This window comes from Sinocyclocheilus grahami, unplaced genomic scaffold (assembly GCF_001515645.1).
Source record: "Sinocyclocheilus grahami isolate Dianchi unplaced genomic scaffold, SAMN03320097.WGS_v1.1 scaffold17.1, whole genome shotgun sequence".
Taxonomy (NCBI): Eukaryota; Metazoa; Chordata; class Actinopteri; order Cypriniformes; family Cyprinidae; genus Sinocyclocheilus; species Sinocyclocheilus grahami.
Window position 1 is genome coordinate 2,613,443 of NW_015505196.1, and position 19,541 is coordinate 2,632,983.

The 19,541-nt window shown below is 39.6% G+C and overlaps 1 protein-coding gene across 1 annotated transcript in view; it reads left to right on the forward strand.

The window, feature by feature from the left end:
- Positions 1–19,541, forward strand: part of LOC107552026 (teneurin-3-like) — a 135,512-nt gene that overhangs the window by 103,973 nt on the left and 11,998 nt on the right. The window contains exon 4 of the mRNA XM_016233836.1: positions 12,728–12,934. Coding sequence (XP_016089322.1) covers positions 12,728–12,934 — 207 coding nt within the window. The remainder of the gene's footprint in view (positions 1–12,727; positions 12,935–19,541) is intronic.

The window sequence follows — 19,541 nt, forward strand, 5'->3', positions numbered from 1 at the left end:
AGCTAGCTGAAATTGAGAGTCTAATTTGTTTCCTGCTTTACAGCTCTGTGCTCAGGGACTCAGGTTGTTCTTCTATACACAATGATTTGCGATTGATGAATCCCCTTGACACTTCAGCTGCACCATCTCCTGACCTGCTGTCCCACGGTGACCATCTTCGCACCTCTGATTGGTCCCTAGCTACGGTCTCCTGAGGTAACAGCGCAGGCCGTATGGCAGGTGTGCTGCGGGTGTTGTCTGGTGGCGAGCTCCTTGACTGATTTTGTTATCACAAGGGATGAGGATAATGAAAGGCTTGGGTGTTTGTGTATGTGTATGTGCGCGTGTGAGATTACACCCTCCGAGAGGCCTCAGCCTGCTATTTTGCCCAGGAGGTAGCACTGGCAGTGCTGGTTGGCATAATGCTGAGAGATTAGGTCTCTCCGCAGAGGTAATTGCTCACAGCACGCTCTATTAAAGACAAAAGGAAGGAAAACTGCTATCTGCAGCAACAGCTAATTTATTATGTGCTGTCCAGCTACGTCTTCATAGCAGAGTGACTGTATAGCCGTGTGACCGTACTGGTACTAGCTCCATTGTAAAATATGAAAGCCACCAGCCCGTTTCGTTTTAATTAGTGTAGTGTTTGCGTGCGGAAGCATATTTGACAGTGTCACAGAAACATGATGAGCTTTTGTTCCTGGAAAAACATGTTTTACATGTGTTTACTGAATGCTTTTTTCCCGTCCGTGCTTGAGGGTCAGTTCCCAACACTCCTAATGGCTCATAAAAACACCACAACATACTAAACTGTGCTCACCCACTCAGTAGAGTGCGGTTCAAATGTCTGAATCCACAATGAAAATCTGGCAAATAAACCAGAAGTTTTTGGACTTTGCAAAGAGATTTTGACATGAAGTGAGAGAGAAATATTTAGGTTTTCCTGCAAGTTTAGGTCACTAATCAAATAAGCTAATTTATGATGTTGACCAAGTTAACCTTACCACAAAAAGGTCAGATTTCCATCCATTAAAGCACAAGCTCTTAGGAACATTCATTTATCATGCATGATCTTCATTAAAGTGTGAAGTTTGAGTGCTGCTGTCATTAAAGGGGGGGGGGGGATTTTTCCATTCAACTTGTCACTCAGATTGTACACTGATATTATTTTAAGTAAAATTTTAGATTTTGAGATTTTTATTAGTTTGGGGGGGAGGGTCATTTTTATTTATTAGTTTTAGTTATTGTACTACAAGTTAAACTAAACATACTATAAATGAAAATTGTGAAATAAAAGTATGAAAATGTCTTTTGTTTATTGATTTTGCATATGTGTGTGGATGTGGCTGTGTGGCATAACGGAAAGAAAGCGGGAGCGGGTAGATAGCAAGATCAATAGCTCAGCATTCTAAGCGTGCACATTTCTCTTCGTGCCTATCTTTTTTTCACTGCAAGCAAGGAAGCCATTGTCCCCTCTTGTTATTTCCAAGCTGCTTTTCTCTTCCGTCCTCAGCAAGCACTGGAGCTTTTTTAACTGTGTGAAATTACCAGCTAGCACAATGCCCTTGGTGTAAAGAGACGTAATCAGCGTCACTCACGAGTCTCTCTTAAACTTTATTTAACGAGTCATTCATCTTTGTTTTGCCTCCAAAAACACGCTCGTGAAAGAAGGTGCTGCTTAACAGCACATGAAACGGTGCCATAAAAAGGCTGAAAGCATATGACCAGCCACTCTCTCTTTCTCTCTTTCTCTCTTTCTCTCTTTCTCTCTCTCTCGTCAGTTGTGATGCTTTCTCTCATTCTCTTAACTGACCCTAATTCTTCTTTCGATTGCTCTCCTTCAGTTACCTAAAGCGGGTGGATAGGATTAGGGTTTTTTATGACCCCTCTGCTCAACCCTTCACCTCTGGATGAGCAGGCCTTTCACCAGGACTTAACTACTTGAACCTTTTGATCTCCCTGTGCATCTTCTTTCAGAATGCTTGTGTCTTTGGAAGCCTAAGGCTGACTTTGTGTTATACAGTGTATAACCGGAATGGGAGTTAAGTCATTGGTTATGTAAGTCTACTCTTAACAACCTAACACGGTAAAAATAAACTGTTGCTATTGGCAGACTGAGGTTACTCTAGTTTGCTAGTTCAGCAGCTGGGGTGTGAGTGGGTCCAAACCTTCCCAGAGGGATGGTTTGCATGCTGAACTGGAAAGGAGATGGGTGCAAAGGTCAGTTTGTGGGGGGGGGGGTTTGGCCTGGGGTTCCAACCTGACCTCTGAAACCTTCATCATCCTACTCGTGTCACATATGGAGTATCTCTCTGTCCTACTTTTCTGTTTATCTTTTATCTAGCTAGCTAGCTAGGAACCAGACTAGGAAGCAGACGTGGAAACCAACACTCACCACAATCACAATGACATTTCTTAGATTATATCTAGCCTACAACCCCATCTGACATTCCTGTACGGTAGATATCTGCTTCTGGAAGCCAGTTCATAAAGCCAGCTTATCTCCAGCTGGTGTGGATTGGCGCTCTTTGGTTAACTACTTGGGCTGAACCCAGTCACATATTTTTGCATTTGCTTAAATCCCTTATTCTGGCACGTTGTTGAATCACCCCGACACGACGCAGAAGACCGCTGTTCCCAGCTCATTATATACAGAGGCTGAAGGACCCTTCCTACATGCAGCTTCTTATGTGTGTGTTTATAATATCTGCATATCAAAGATCAACAGCATTGTCTGTAAAATTCTCAGCCGCAGTAATCCGTTGACAAAGAGCGCTCGGCTAGCCAAAAAATTCTCCCACTCTTTCTGCCATTGCGGCAGCTAACCACATGTGACCCGTGGAAGGACCCTGCCCGCACCCCTCATTGTAAATGGCTGTGTGATTATGTGTGTTAACATGCTCTCCCTCAGCACCCTGCTGTTCCCATTTGCTGGTTACAGCCATAAACTGGGCAAGCCCTGGTTGTTTTAACAGCACATGTGTTGATAAGCACTCTTTGGGTTTCTCACATAAGAAGGACCCAATTACACTCAAGGCAAAAGTCTCTGGAACTGTGTAAGTACGCATGCACAAGTGGGTGTATTTGTATATATGATTTTTCTTGCTTGTTTATAACATGTTGAAATGACCTTGCTATTTGGAGGTGTGTTGCGCTTGTTTATGATTTTCTGCGAAGCACTGCAGCTTGGGAAGCATAGTCAGGCACATTCTCCAATTGACATCTTTTCACCCATTCATCCTCTATAATCCCACCATTCTTTTTCTCTTCTGCACAGGTTTTCATATGTTTCTGTATGGTTGATTGTTGACCTTCCCTTATTATCCTATAGTAAGACTGGGAACTCAAATAACTAATGGTGTTGCTGTATTTTATTGTACGCTATTCAAAAGACTTGTTAAGCCCACGTACAGTATCCACACAGAAAATATTGCATTTTAATGTGAAACCCACGATTGTATGCATCATAACTTTCAATCATTCGTTTAATGCTTTATTTTTTTTTAGGCGAGTGTGTGAATGCGCATACACTAAGGTTAGCTCGTATTTAAACGCTACCCTTCAAAGTACGTTCTCTGCACACTTCCGTCTGCACCATTAACATTGCTGCGGCATGAATCATTGTAAATCGAATAGTGCACTTTGTGCGGGAATAAAACACGGCTGTCTCCGGATCATAATGGCGGAATTATAGCTCTCCCCCCATCATCACGCACGCGCTGAAGTCATCCCAAACCCAATTAAGGAGAATCCGTCTTCATTTGCTGGGTTTTGGAGGCTGACAGGCAGAGTGTCAGAGACGTGCTTTGGGTTGTTTACTTTTTGAGACGAGGTGGGGGCCTGGCTCGCGGGGTGATCGATCACAGGAAGCAGGCCAGGTATTGAAGGGTGTTGTTGCGGAAGGGGCGAAGACCTTAGATAACATCATCATTAGCCAGCAGACTGACACTTATGTGCGCATCATTATAGGCATCATTGCAGATGGAGTGTGTATCATCACGAGTATAATGGTTTCTATTTTTTTTTCTTTTTACTTATTGCGGTTTTCAGTTTCAGTTTTGTTTTAATGGGGCTGTTCTTTATAATTTTTTCTATTTTATTTTATTTGCAAAAAAAGCGACACAAATTGTTATATCTGCCTATGGTGACACATACTAAAAAAATGACTAAAATTTAACACCCCATTGAATATAATAGCTTCATAATGGCAACGTTTAAGTTCAAAGTTTTAATTGTCAAATTCATAGCAACAGCTGCTGTACTTGTGGACAATGAAATACACCTATAAATGTGTCATTGCTGCTACATTTAGCTGTAAATTGTGACTACCGTCACTCTGGCATCTCTAAGGCATTTATGATTCAGCAGCACGGATGGATCCGCTCAGATCTTTTGCCAGTCGGCCCACTTCAGAAAACAGTCCCTGGATTAGGTTTTGAAGTACAAGGCACAGAATGTTTGAAATAAGAAAGTTTTGTTTGTGGCCATTTACATAAATTAAACAAAACTCTGGTTCTGGTTGTTTTCAAGAAATTAGCTGTACCATTATTTGCTCTGTCCACATACTGTTTTCTGTTTTTATGTATTTTACTTTGCAATGTAGTGCACATTTGTAGCTTCAGTTTAGCTTTTGCTTTTAGCAAGCTCACATTTTTATTTTAGGTAGCAAAAATATTTTTAGCTTCTATTTTTTGTCTTCATATGCTAGTGACAATATCCTCCATCAACACACGCATGCATTTTTCTTTCTATGAATCCTCAAAAAAAACACAAAGATGACTATGACCTGCTGTACTCTGGAGAGAAAAGAAAGGAAATGAGTGCTGAGAGGGAGGAAAGAGAAGCGAGATGAAGTAGAATGAGATGTGTGATGATCTGAGAGGAGACGAGAGGGAGATAGATTGAGGAGGGTAAGAGAAGAGAGAGAGAATGCTATTGGTGTTTATGGATTTGGTCTCTTTTTATTTCTGTGGCAACAAGGAATGTCTTGTAAGGAGGGAGGGAAGTCTGAACAGAGAGCTTGAGGCATCAGAGAGCTCCAGCAGTTTTTGATTGTTGGTGAAATATTGGCATGTGCAGACCAGGGTGTTTGGTAATGAAGTTTAAACCTAGCTCACTCAGATTGATCATTCAGAACATCACCTCCAGGCTTACCTTTAGCACTCAGCGAGACATCAAATATTTAAACACTCATAATTATTAAAGGCGTTTATGATAGATCACCCACCTTTATCACTGTTTAATTAATTTGTTGCCACATCAATCAATTGAAATCAAAAGTTAACATTAAACAGCATTTTTCTACATTTATTTTTACAGGCATTGTGTCTCAAAAAAAATAAAATGTTGAACAAATGATTTTTACTTTTAGAATGGTAATTTAATATTTGTATAGTATTCATATTTAATATTAGTATATTTAATATTGTATTTATAAATATACATTAACATTTATGTTGTATTTTATAGCATTAAATGCTGCGTAAAACTTCTGTAAAAAATCTGTATCATGCCACAAGAAATCTGAATTTGCATTCAGATTCATAAATCATTTAAAATGTTGATTTTAAAGCATACATTCACCTTGTTGCATCCTATTTTGCAGCCAGATTACTCACTCCCGTGTTGGCTTTCAGATGTTGCTCTGTCAGCACCCTCACAACACGACACAAAATGCTTTAAATCACAAAAGAGATCCTTGACTTGCAAAAAAAAAAAACAGGTGTGTTGCTAATTCTGTGCGTGCCTAAGCTTTTGTGAATCTATTTCCTGTTCGAGCGGCGTCGGAGCATAGTCTGTCTCTCTCATGTTAGGCCAGCCAGAAGTCCCAGGTGTACGGGTATAAGTCTATCGCTTTCTTCAACCGTTTTCTTGTTCCTCCTCTCTCTTTCTTTATCTGTTCCTCACCACTGAGGGACCATCTCTGCTTCATTTCACATGTCGCCCGAAGGGGAAAAGAGCTGCGGAAAAGAGAAGCTAGCTACGGAGCGAGAAAATGAAAAGATAGAGGGAGCAAAAAGAGAGAAGGGGAGGCAGAGATTGAGAGAGCGAGGGATACTGGAGGCATTGTTCCACTCCAAGAGACACAAACAGTCTCAAGCTTTCTGGTATTCAACCCGCAGCTCCCCTGTGTGTGTGTGTGTGTGTGTTTCCAAAATGTTATAATTCTACAGGCAGAACAAAAAAAGGGATAAAATGACACTAAAAGATCAGTCTGATAGAAAATAGGCCAGAATGTCATCTCTCTCTCTCTCTCACATTTTATTTTATTTTATTTTCAGACTCTCACACTCTCTCTCTCTCATCCATTTCTCATGCATTTTTTCTCCGTCTTCTTTTTACAATTTCTTCTCTGTCTGTATTTCTATCTACATACATAAGTGCTGATGTTCAGGCCTACTGTTTGCATGAGTGGTTTTAATGATGCGCATGCAGGGCTCAACAATAAGAATGGCCCAGGGCCATTTCAACCCAGTTGATGGATAAGGCCACTGCTGCGTTGTCATTTCATCCGATGTTTGTTGCAAACTTCAAACTCATTGCAAACTTAATTTAGTTTTCTGTGATGTATTTTGTTGTGAACTGTGAATTGTGCGGGATTAAATACCACCATTGCAATGTTGTTTTGCCGTCTATCATAGGTGGAATATTTGTGAAAATGTTGCATTAGATGAATAAATTAGACAGTTTGTTGTAACAAATATGATGCTATTTTAAAGATCATTATTTGGTGTATTTGGTGTTACAGAATATGTTGACATGCTTTAATGTTCAAAAAACATTATTTTTCAAATATTGTAAATGATTGTAGTTCCTCTATGCCCCGCCTCTCTCAAACGCGTCATTTTCTACAAAGCCCCTCCTTCCGACAAGCACAGTCTGCTCTGATTGGCCAGCTGACCCAGTGCATTGTGATTGGCTGAACACCACAAGCACGCGTCGGAAATGTAACGCCCCTTTCCATAATCGCAAGCTTCAGCTTTCAACATGTCCTTAGTTTTACCATCAGTTCAAGCCCGAAAGGGGAACAGAGTCGTGTGACAGACACAGTGATGATGCTCGTATGAATTTGCAGTACACAAGCCACGATTAAGAAAGCTGACTCCACTGTGATGTGACCCTGTTTCTCTCTCTCACGCGCACACACACACACAAAACGCGATACTCTACACGGCGCAAAATTCCGCATTTGAACAGTCAATAGCAAATACTTAAACTACTAAGAAAACATACTTACAGTAGCTGATTCAGAATAAGCGCCAGATTGTCATAGCAAAGTCGGAATTGACCCATTTAAGAAATAGCCTTTGCACAGCCAGCCTTGTAGGCTACTCTCCTAGGTTCACAAAACTGTCGTCTATAAAATGCGTTGCACAAATTCGAATATCTGGGTTGTGCTGTTCTGTTGTAAATAAATCTTAACCAATGATTCCTCATTGCATCTACTTTCGGAAAGGCCAAATAAAGTGCTTTTGCTTTCACACAGAAACACACAGTGTCTCCCTGACATGGCTGCATCAACACTACTGCGGCTCCTGAAACCACGCCTTCTTTCTTTCTTTCCATGAACATTTGGGCGGCATTACGCAAATATTTCCACATCGTGATGTAGAGATGTGGGGGTGTGTTTGGATGAGGTGTTTTAGCCCGGTCTGGATCAGCCTTCTCTTTAATTAAATATTCATATATATACATATACATATACATATTCATACATATACATATGCATACTCTTTAATGTTTAATTACATATATTTAAATATAATAATAGTATATAATAATAATAATAATAATTATTATTATTATTATGTAGTCTCGCCACAAAATTTTTTGCATAAAATTGCAAATTGCATTTGTTTATTTTGCTACATTTGTATATTATTATTAGTAGTAGTACAGTAGTATTGTTTTATTAGTAGTAGTATTTAATAAATAAATACATACATACATACACATACATACACACATATATAAATAAATACTCATTTAAAAATGTGCAAAAATTTGCCTGGGCCAGCAAGGGTATAACTCATGTATACTCATATTTTAAAATATTTTCTATTTTCACATTCATTCAAGCTTTTAGTAATTTTGTTGTGTGTTTTTGTCACTTTTTAAAAAATGTCTATATAGTTTTTATTTCCTTTTTCTTTATTAGCTTTAGTTATGTAGTTTGTTAAATGTCATTTAGTACAGTGAAAAGTATAGCCTTGGCTATAAAAGTTAAAAGTTTATGTATATATAATTTTTATTCAGTTGATGATTATTTAGTTTCAAGTATTGTTTTTTTATGATTTTAGATTTATTTAACAATAATCTGAACTCTTATGTTTCTTTTACAAATGATTTGTGGTAGCCTAATGGTAATGGCAGAATCCACTTATTATTCAAGTGACCAACAATTGTCGTTTCCATTTTTCCATTTGCATCCAATGATAGATCGTATTAGTTATAATGAGCATTTAATCTCTAAAGACATCCAATCCGTTCATCCAGTTTGATGGAGCGTTTGTCATGTGTTAGTCAGTGAGCCCATCCCGCAGGGGGTCCATACAGCCAAGCAAAAAACTTCACAGTCCAACTTCACAGTTTTTTATCATCTTATTCATCGCATGTCTTTTTTTCTCGACAATTCATTTCATATGCATCAAAGTCTGTGTATGTGCTCAGTTCTGTCACTGTGATGTCAACTGTTGTGTGTTTGCTTCTTGTGCATCTCTGAACCACACTAGACACTTATTTCTCTCTTAAACCGTCAAATGACACAAAAAACCAAGCTAGTGGAAAATCAGACCATGAGGCATGATTCTATATGCTCATCATGTATGATTTATCCACACACTGTTCTTGTTGAGGCATGTGTCCTTCAGCTTTGTTTGTGCTCTCTGGCGTCCACTAAGGATCAGGTAAACAGACAAAGAGAGAGAGACAGACGGTTAGAGATTTCAGCAGCGCAGCTTTTCTTAAGCGTTCCTGTTAGCACTGAGGCACGGGCTGCTATCGATTAGAATATGAAAACCTAGAGGCCTGCATATGAGATCGGGGATGAGCAGGCAGCGGAGAGCAGTTGAACAGACAGGTTGCACACACAGCATGCACACACACGAGCAGTGGCACAGGAAGTTGCTGATTAGGTTTGACCCGGTGTCAAGCAAAAAAAAGAGTGCCAAAGAATGCTGTGCAAAATCACACAAAGAGAAGGGGGAAAAATCAATGACTGACAAACAAGCGCCTTTAGTTTACTGCCATGGAATGATGAGGCTGTGGAAATAATACCCTCATCATCGACTCTACTGTGTTGCGTGTGTGTGTGTGTGTGTGTGTGTGTGTGTGTGTGTTGGGTGCTGTATGCTGTATTTAAAGCATAGAGCTCCATATGTGTGTGCAGTGCAGTTGATTTTGCCTATTCCAAGGGGTTTTGAAGCTAATGAAACTCATAATTCTGACTCCACAATTTAATAGGATAAGAAGCATTCAAAGATATTGTGAAATGCTAATAAACTCATACCTGTGCGCTTTCTGTATTAATGCACAAGGTGATGTTGCTTAGCAACTACAAACTGCCTACAATTAGACTAATGAACACTCAGCGGAAAACTTTTAAATTTAAATTATTAATGCTAATCATTTATTTCACCTCACGTTGTGTCTAAGAAGGTCATTTGTAGAGTGTGGAGCTTTTTGTTGAGCTGTGTGTGCACAAATTCTTTGTCGGACAGCTGATTGCTTCAATTTGTTATCGTTGTTTATTATGGCTGAATTGATTCACTAGCATGAGAGTACTCCTCCACCTCTTTTTTTTCTCACTGAAATAACAAATTCTTCATTGTGTTTATGAGTTGATTTGTTTGTGCACTGGAACAATAGCGAAGATAACACTTCCCATCCTGCTATTTCAACAGCGGTTTCATCTCGCCTTTCTGCTCTCAGCATTAATTGACAGCTGCACTGGATTATGTGTCATGTTCAACTTCTTCATCTGCTCGCACAAATCATTACACACGAGAGAACGGGTCAATCTATGTTTGATCTCCTCACATGTGTATGTGTGTGTGTGTGTGTGAAGCAGGTGGTAAGGAGTGCTGATGGAGCAGGTTGGCATGAAAACACATAAAGAACTTTGGTTATCACAGAGAGAGAGGACGAATGGAAGCGGGATGAGAGGCGAAGAGATAGAGGAAATGAATTTTAAAAAAGCTGCTAAACCAGGATTACACAGTGCCCTCTGCATACTCGCTTCCCTCAGTCCATTCAGCAGCTGAATTCCTCACCATAAAAGGCTTGTGTGCTTCAAACCGTCTGAAGCTTTATAGTATTATCAGTAGCACTTTACTTGAAGTGATTTTAGTGCTGTTGTACTGAACTTAACTGAATCTGTACTGTACTTGTATGAAAGTAATATCACACTCACAATCGTGCTGTAGTACTAAATATTATCTACTGCCAAATCCCAGACATTTCTTGCTCATATATTGTTTAAAAAGGCACACTTGTTATATTACAGTTGTAATAATACACCTTTTAATCAGCTGAATGTTCACATGAATAATTTCAGCTACTATCGAATACATTTTAAAGGTGTAAAAGTTGCACCTTTAAAATGTATAATGTGTTAAAACACAATTAACACCCCATTGATTTTGTAATATTATATAATGCATTATACTTTATAATAATATAACCATGAATATGTATGCAGTTATAATTTATTATAACTATGGTTACAATTATTTCTGAAAAGATTTAATGCAAAAACTGTGTTTAAATGCCAAACGATTACTAATACTAACACGTAATCTCATGATACTGATAGTTTGGGGGTTTTGCTTATTTTTTAGTGACTTATTTTTAAACCCTGATAATTAATTACAAAATTATAAAGAAATTAAAATAACCATGTTTCCACATTTATTTAGCTGACTTATATACATTATAACACACTTTCTCCATGAAATTACAATTTTTATATGATTGACAAATGTAAATTTTAATTGCCCCTAAATTCAGTTCTAAACATACAAACTCAAACAAAAAAATCAACAATATATTAAGGTAAAACAGTTAATTCAATAAATAGTTGTCAACATTGCAGTTACATCTGCTGTGATTAATTGATTGTGAAAGTTGTTTTTCAGCGGTTGAGCACTGTGACCAATCACAGCCGTGTCTGTTGTGTAATGAATGCAGTGGTGAATCAGAGGCCATTTAATGTGTATCTTTATATCAGTGTTCAGCCAAGAGTGAACACTTTATTGCTTTAGTCAGTTGGTCTGAGCACAGTAGATTCAACACACACACACACACACACACACACACACACACACACACACACACACACACACACACACAGTGGTGTATCAGTGGCAGAGTGGCAGGTTAATGGCACTTAATTTGTTGGTTGGGATGGGCAGGCTGGCTGGTGTGAGCCCTTCTCCCAGAGGATCTGCCTGTAATTGTGTTTCATATCTTAAATATATAAATAAAGCTTGCAATAATTACAAAATAATAATTCTCCCCTGCTCTTTCAGCATCTCTGTTTCTTTTTCTCTCACTATCATTCACACACACACACACACACACACACACACACACACACACTGGTTTTTCATCTGCGTGTCCTTTGCCTTTCTCCATTTCTCTTTCACAGTGCAGTGTAATGTAAAGAATCGAAGGTAATTAGAAGGCTGTGTCCAGGACTCCAAAGCCACACGCCAAGGAAGCAGAGGTGACTTTGCTCACTGTCTCATGAGTGTGTCCAGACCCCTGACTGGGAGCTGAGAGCCAGTCAGTTGAATTACTATTCACTCATTGCTCTCACCCTTTGCCTTTGACTGCTCCCAGATCAGGGATCCTTGACCATGTCTGATAAGCTGTTATTATATGCTAAGTGGAGGCACTGAGCCCAGGTCAGTTCTTTGTCCTGGTTTGGGAAGGTGATTATGTGTGAGATCGGCTCCAGATACTGTAGATATGAGTGGAGAAAAGAGCAAGGCTTTTTCACATAACAAGACTGTGAAAATGTAAACAAGATGCAAACATTTTCAGATGAATAGCATGAAATATGAGCTTTTCTCTCACTATGCATCAGGCTGCTTTACTACAGAATATCACTTTGTTAGCTGAAATTTTTTTTTTAATTTCAAGTCCTTTTGAAGTCTTTACTCATGTTCTTGCCTTAATATTTTAAGTGTGTGTGTGTGTGCCCATACCAGCGTCCATTTCTTAATGGCTGATTTGATGGTAAATTAATCTAAGATGGAGATAAAGTGAATTTGGCAGCCAATGAAAGCAAGTGTGTGTTTTTGTGTGTGTGAGAGAGTGGTTTCCTCGGCCTCACAACTCACCAATGCTATGGCCTTAAAGACAATCGTGGGCTCTGTGGAGAACATTTGCAACTTCCATGCGACCACAGCTAGTGGAGCAGAAACATCACAAACAGAATGCTTAAGCTGCAAACCATCATTCTTTGCTGTTTTTGTTTGGTAGCAGTTGATGTTTTTGGTTCACGCTGCTTGCGTTTATGTTAATGCATGCATTTGATACAGCTTCATGATCATGTGATTTGGTTTTGATTTGCAAGAAGAAAATCACTCAAACTTGATTTTTAAAAAGAAGAAAAAAAATATTTACTTTTTCTTATTTACAGTAATGCAATTTTTAATGTAGCTGCTCTATGTTTGTTCTTTTCATTTGCGGTTATTAGTTTTTTTTATTTTCCTTTGGTTTAAATTGGTTTTCTTTTGTTTAGGTTCTCCCATGCCATCCTCTCTCTCCAGTCCATCAGTCACTGAGCATTCCCATTCTCAACCACCCTCACCCAATCTCCATGACAACCAGAGTTCCGTCTTAAGTAATGCCACCACGCAGGCAGCGCAGGACTCTGATTCGGAAGAGGAGTACCCGGCCGCTCTCTATAGACCCGTAACGCAGCCTGCCCTCAGCCACAGCTGTAATGGTAAGGTAACCCTCTCTCTCTCTCTCTCTCTCTCTCTCGCTCTGTCCTGCTAGGTCTGTGAAGTAAGAAAAGCGTGAAGGCTGTGTGTTCCCAGTAAAAACCACTGGAGTGAACTGTATGCAGGTTTTGTCGGAAATTTTATTAGAGAATGTCACATCCAATCAGTGGTGTTCAATTTCTGAGTAGATTGGGGGGGTTAACTGATTTTGTGTATAAAATGGTCATGGACCTCATATTGCACTTGAAAACCAATTTTACATGCTCAAAATCATTTTCAACTGAGAAGGGTTATTTAGTTTTGACTGAACTTTCAATTAAGTTGTAGGAATAGTTCACCCACAAATGAAAATTCTGTCATTGTTTACTCACTGCAGGGTTATTATAGATAACTAATAGTTATCCAAAGTATAAATAATAACCAAAGTAAAGTATAACCAAAAAAATGTTTCTTAAAATAAAATAAATGTTGACTGAAAAATAAAATATATATAAAAAAAAACTACAATTATTTTATTTGATCTAATTTCCAACATTTCTGTTCAGATTTTACTGAAACTGCTCCTGTTATTCAACGATTAAGAATTGAAAACAGACCGAATAAATATTTTTACATTTCTCTCTGATTCACTGTCACACAAAGTTCATCATAAAACACACAAAACCCATAAAATATTACAAAGTACATCAGTGGTTCTATGAAGAACCTTAAACATCCATGGAACCTTTCAAATACAGAAAATGTTCTTTATAGTCGAAAAAGGCTCTTTAGATTTCTAAAATGTTCTTAAAAATTTTTATTTTAGGAACTGTTCACTGAAAGGTTCTTTGGGGAACCAAAAATGGTTCTTCTTATGGCATCACTGCAAAAACACCCTTTTGGAAGCTTTATTTTTAAGAGTGAAGGTCCGTGGTAAATTACACACAACCATACTGAAAATGCTCATTTTGAAGCAGTTATGTTACTTTTTAAAAACATATGTTTCTAATAAGGAACTACATAAGAACGTTTGGCGTGTGAGTGTGTGCAGTTTACGTTCACAACAAAACGTCCAAGTCAAATTCTGTTTACCACAGACCTTATTTTACTCATGAATTGACCCCATGATGAATAGGTCTTGGGTTTTGATATCATTGCTGCAGCACTCGATTAGGATAAAATGATCAGAGTAAACCAATCTGGCATTTGTGAGGGAAATGTTTGGATCAGATCAGAGCCGGACAGTGTCAAATCAGATTCTCATTGTGAGAAGAGCTCATTGGTCTCTGCCAAAGCCACATCTGACTGCCTTTGATACTTCCAGACTTGCTAGATGTTATCAGAGCGTCGGCAGGGAGTTGGGTTGCTGGGGCTGTTAACACTCGCCCGCAGAGAGACACGGCAGAGACTCCCTCTGATTCTCCAATGACTATGTAAATGAAGCGTACGCATGAAAAAACGACTAGTGAGACGCTGGCTTAAGATGATGCTGATGACAGCTGGAGCTCTTAAGGCTCTCAAACAAAGACACAGAGGTCATGGTGCATGAGGACAAGAACACACCAGCAGAGTGTTTGTTTGTTTTAGCGTCTGAAAAGACACAAGATGAAAACAATAACAGGAGGAGGTTCAGAGCATAGCTGCTGGAGAGATGGGAAGGGAGCACATAAAACAGAATGCAGTCTGAGTAAAAGCACACACATAGTATATGAGGCTTATTTTTTAAAGGGATAGTTCACAATGAATGCAAACTTTATCATAATTTATCTTTAAAAACCCAAATTACTACTTCGCAACATCCAAGCTTTTTTTTCCATACAAAAACATTTATGGTGACTATAGCTGTCAAGTGAGATCTATCTGTTGTTCAACTGTTTATCAATTAAATTGCATATATGTGCTCAATTTGGGCTTCTGTATAAAATGGAGGTGGGTTTTTTTTTTCCTGCTTGAGTGTGAGCTCTATATTCTCCTATATGATACTAATATGAGTAAATATATACACACATTTAGCAGACACTTTTATCCAAAGTGACTTACAAACGAGGACAATAGAAGCAAACAAAAGATACTGCCTAATGCAGTATACATAGCTTTTATTTATTTATTTAATATGTCAGGCTTTATAGGGTTAAAAAAAGTTCTGGTCCATATCTACTTTCATTGTTTGTATGGAAGAAAACAGTGGGGGAATTCTTTAAAAATTCATCTTTTTTGTTCTATGGAAGGAAAAACCCATTTGTTTCGAGTCGGCTATAGTGAGACATTGGCTTTAAAACATAACAAACTACATAGCCGCGGGAACTAGGGGTGCTGAGGGTGGCTGAGGGGCCAGATCTAAGGGGGCTAGGGGGCAATGCCATACAGATTCTCCTTGTGCCCATCCAGATTCTTCTTGTGCCCCTCGATCATCCACAGGATACTTAATTTTTGTCCTAGCACACAATATTTAACAAATCTAAATATTAAATTTTTAGAAAAGTTGCATAGGCCTATTAAAATGACTAGAGATATAGAGTGGTTGTAATATTGTTGCACGCCTCGCTACGTGCTTCCCTACAGCTCCCCCTCACTGATATAATTTCATGTAAAATGTTCACGCCATATCGTAATTTTAAATTCTGACTTGTAAAAAGCATTCACGTCCTCGTCCTTTTTATGAGCCATTTTCCGAAGCATTCTCGCTTCTCAAGATGGCCACCGACAATCACATAAGCACAACATAATTGCTCTCTAGTCTCTATAGCACTGCAGCCTAATTTAATCTATTAACTACACACTATGACGTTTTAGGCAATACCATGTTGTGGCATAAAATACTTTAATAAGACTGAATTTGTATCTAACCTGATGTTAATATTTAGTAAAATCCCCTTAAATAATAGAATATTAAAGAAAAAAATATTGAACTAAAATCGCAAAGCCCAAATATATATACATATATATATATATATATATATATATATATATATATATATATATATATATTAGTTCTCACATAACTCTTAATTAATTTGTATGTTCATCTGAAAGAGTTTGGACTGTTTAATATCCGCGGCCCAAACCTGCAACATTAAGCCAGATAAAATAGATCTCACGGCTATGAACTTATAAACACATTTGAAACACATAAATGAATAGTTTTACAATTGCGCTCCACACAATCCAAAACTATCTTCTGTTTGAGCCGCCATTCATTTTAACCAAGCTGGAATCCTGTGTAACCATCAGACCTGTCAAGATCCATTTTCTTCACTCCGTGTTGTTGACATTGGTGTTGATGTAGTTTTACCTCTAAAAGCCTGCCTTAAACAGAAACATTTCATTTGGCTTAGTATTTATCCATAATGAGGATTGTTAGATTTGCTTTATGAGGGGAATGCACAGAGTTACTTCACCATTGTTTATTCAGCGGAATAGCGTGGCAAATTAAATTTAGGGCTCTCCTCAGTATAATTCCTACATTCTGCAGCACATAAGGAAAGCATGTTGTTTTAAGAACACTTTATAGGATATAGGACTTTATGTCTCCGTGCACTGACATCAGGAAAGTTGACCGACTTCAGTTCTGAGCCCAAACAGGACCACACATGTCTAGATGTTTACAGTATGCTGCTTTTAACGAAAATTCACCTTCCATTCATCCATACGACGTGATCCATGCACTAATCAAAAGCAGCTCCAGTGAAAAGAGCTGATCAGTGTCAGGCTAGTCATAATGGATGAGCTTTTATCTGCAGTGAGGGGCTTTCTCGATAACCATCGTGGAAACCCCACGTTTACCGCCAGTAAGTCTTTTAAGCTGACTCGCGTGTGGCTGTCAAGTGGGGATCAGGAAGCACTCCAAGCACTGACGTCTCATCATTTGAAGCAATCATCAATATTTGTAATGAGTGGAGGTGCTGTTGCTGATCGTTGCGGAGACGCAGGGCTGCCCGGCACACTTAGTAGATCAAACTGAAATCAGGGTTGAAAGAGAGAGAGAGGGACAGGCTGAAAAAAAGGCTCCAGCGCACATCCTCAGAGGCCAAGTTTTAATAGTCTGAGAGTAGACAGCAGGTCAGTGCACCGGCTCCTGTCTGCAGCACTCCATATTAAAGACATGAACTCAGGCAGAACAGGAAAGTGGGAGACGCAGAGGAGATGGAGGGAGGAAGGAAGGGGTAAATCGAGTTGGGTCAATGATTTTTATTTATTTTATTATTTTTTGTTTATTTGTTAATTGTTTATTTTTTGCAAGTGACCGTATTAATACCTATTTTTTTAGTTGCTATTTATCTGCACTTCATTCATCTTTATAAATCAGTTTACACTTAATACTTTAAATTGTACACATATGTACACCCAGATTTGTTAGACCATTAATCACACAATTAATTAATTATGTATTGATATATAAGATTTAAGGTGCTATTTACCCAAAGTCACTTCATTGCTCAATGATTGCTTTTTATAAGGTGTTATATTTTAAAGGGGTGGTTGAATGCGATTTCACTTTTTTATGTTAGTTAGTGTGTAATGTTGCTGTTTGATCATAAACAATATCTGCAAAGTTACGAATCTGAAAGTTCAATGCAAACGGAGATATCGTCTTTTAAAATTCTGGCAGTTTAATGCCTACAAAAACGACTGGTAAGGGACTACAACGAGTTACTTCCCAGGTCCGTTACGTCAAGAACCCAGAATTTTACATAAACCCCGCCTCCGGGAACACGCAGCAAAGGGGGCGAGGCCATGCTGCGCTGCTTTAGAGAAGAGGAAGAGAAAACTACAGGTGCATGTAAAAATCTATTCATATATGAATCGCGATTCTGTCTTCTAACGATTCTAATGGATTCACAAGTTTCAAAATCAATGTTCTAAAGCAACGTTCTCATCCTGTTCCTGGCCTCGCCCTGCTCTGCATCTCTCTCTCTCTCTCTCTCTCTCTCTCTCTCTCTCATTCAGATCATCAGCTCAGTGAATACACTTATTTTCACATACTATAGTTATGAGAAACGTTATACATGGACGCGCGGGTGGTTGCCGAACTGTATTAAAGCTTTAATCAGAATTAAACCGTATATTAAAAGCTAACAGAAGCAGTAGCATTTACAAATAACAGCGTATCTAAAAGTATGAGACAACAACAAACAAAAAGACGCATGCTAGAGGTGGTTTAGCCAATCACAACACACTGAGCCAGCTAATCAGTCAGAGCCCATCGTGTATTTCTGAGGGAGGGGCTTCATAAAAGCAGGAAATTATCAGTGCGTTCAGAGGTGAAGGGACAGAGAGGTGTGGAATAAAGGTAAATTATGTGAAAAATAATGCGTTTTTTAACAAACAAAGCATTAACACGTTAGACTGCACCCCATAAACACAATCAAGCCTATAAAAAAGCTGGTCAACCACCCCTTTAATATAATTACACCGTTAAAAAGCTTTGGGTGAGTCAGATTTATTTACTTTCTTAATTACTTGCTTATTTTTATTTTAAAAATTAACAAAATAGTGTTGTTTTGAAGTTTCTTTAATGAATAGAATATTTTCTAAAGAATCCTATTATTTTAACACTAAATCAGCATATTGTGATTAATGAAAGATCTGAAGGATCATTTGACTCTGAAAACTCAAGTAATGGCTGCTGGAAAACGTCTCGGGTTACGTATGTAACCCTAGTTCCTCGAGGGAACGAGACGCTGCGTCGGAAAACGCTAGGGGAACGCCCTTCAGCGTAACGGGCTCTGAAACTCGTGTGTAATCAGACCAATAGATGGGCGAGACGTCACGGCGGGTGACGTAAAGTTTTTACCGTTAGGAGGCGATCCGATATCTCCTCGATAGGCTTGAAGGGAGGCCTACAGAGAGTCTCTAGCACCACCGCCAGATCCCACGTGGGGACACGACATCGTACCGGAGGCCTCAGCCTCAGCGCACCGCGGAGGAAACGTGTCACTAGGGGTTGCCAGGAGGACTAAAGGTCTGGAGTACGACAGGCTGCGGTGCAACTCTCTTGAGGGAAGAAATCGCCAGAAGGAAGGTAGTTTTTACCGTTAGGAGGCGATCCGATATCTCCTCGATAGGCTCGAAGGGAGGCCTACAGAGAGTCTCTAGCACCACCGCCAGATCCCACGTGGGGACATGACATCGTACCGGAGGCCTCAGCCTCAGCGCACCGCGGAGGAAACGAGCCCTGTAACGGCGAACCGCCAGGGAGCAACCAAACCTGCTGCTCTAGAGACCTCCGCGGAGGTGGCGAGCCTCTTAGCACCGCTACGTTGCCGGGCGGTGACTGAGAGTGGCGCTCGCGGGAGACCGCTGCGCCCTGTAACTCTGGCAGGGTTAGCAGTTCGATCTCCTGAGGGCACTGAGGCGAGACGGACACCGTGTAATGCGGTGTAACCCGCTGCACCCCAGAGGGGACTGCCCTCATACATCCTGGGCCAGTGGCGTCAGGATTGGCCGAGGCCCTCTTAGACTTAAGTCCGGTCCGAAGATCCGGCTTAGCCTTAGAGGCCCCCGACCTCAAGCGTCGCCTCGCCCCCGTGACTCGACACGGGGGAGCACGCGAGGCCACGCTCTGTTTTTGTGCGCCCCTGTATTCGGAGCTGGTACCCGGAGGGGGCTGCTCTCGCCCAGCAGCCCCTA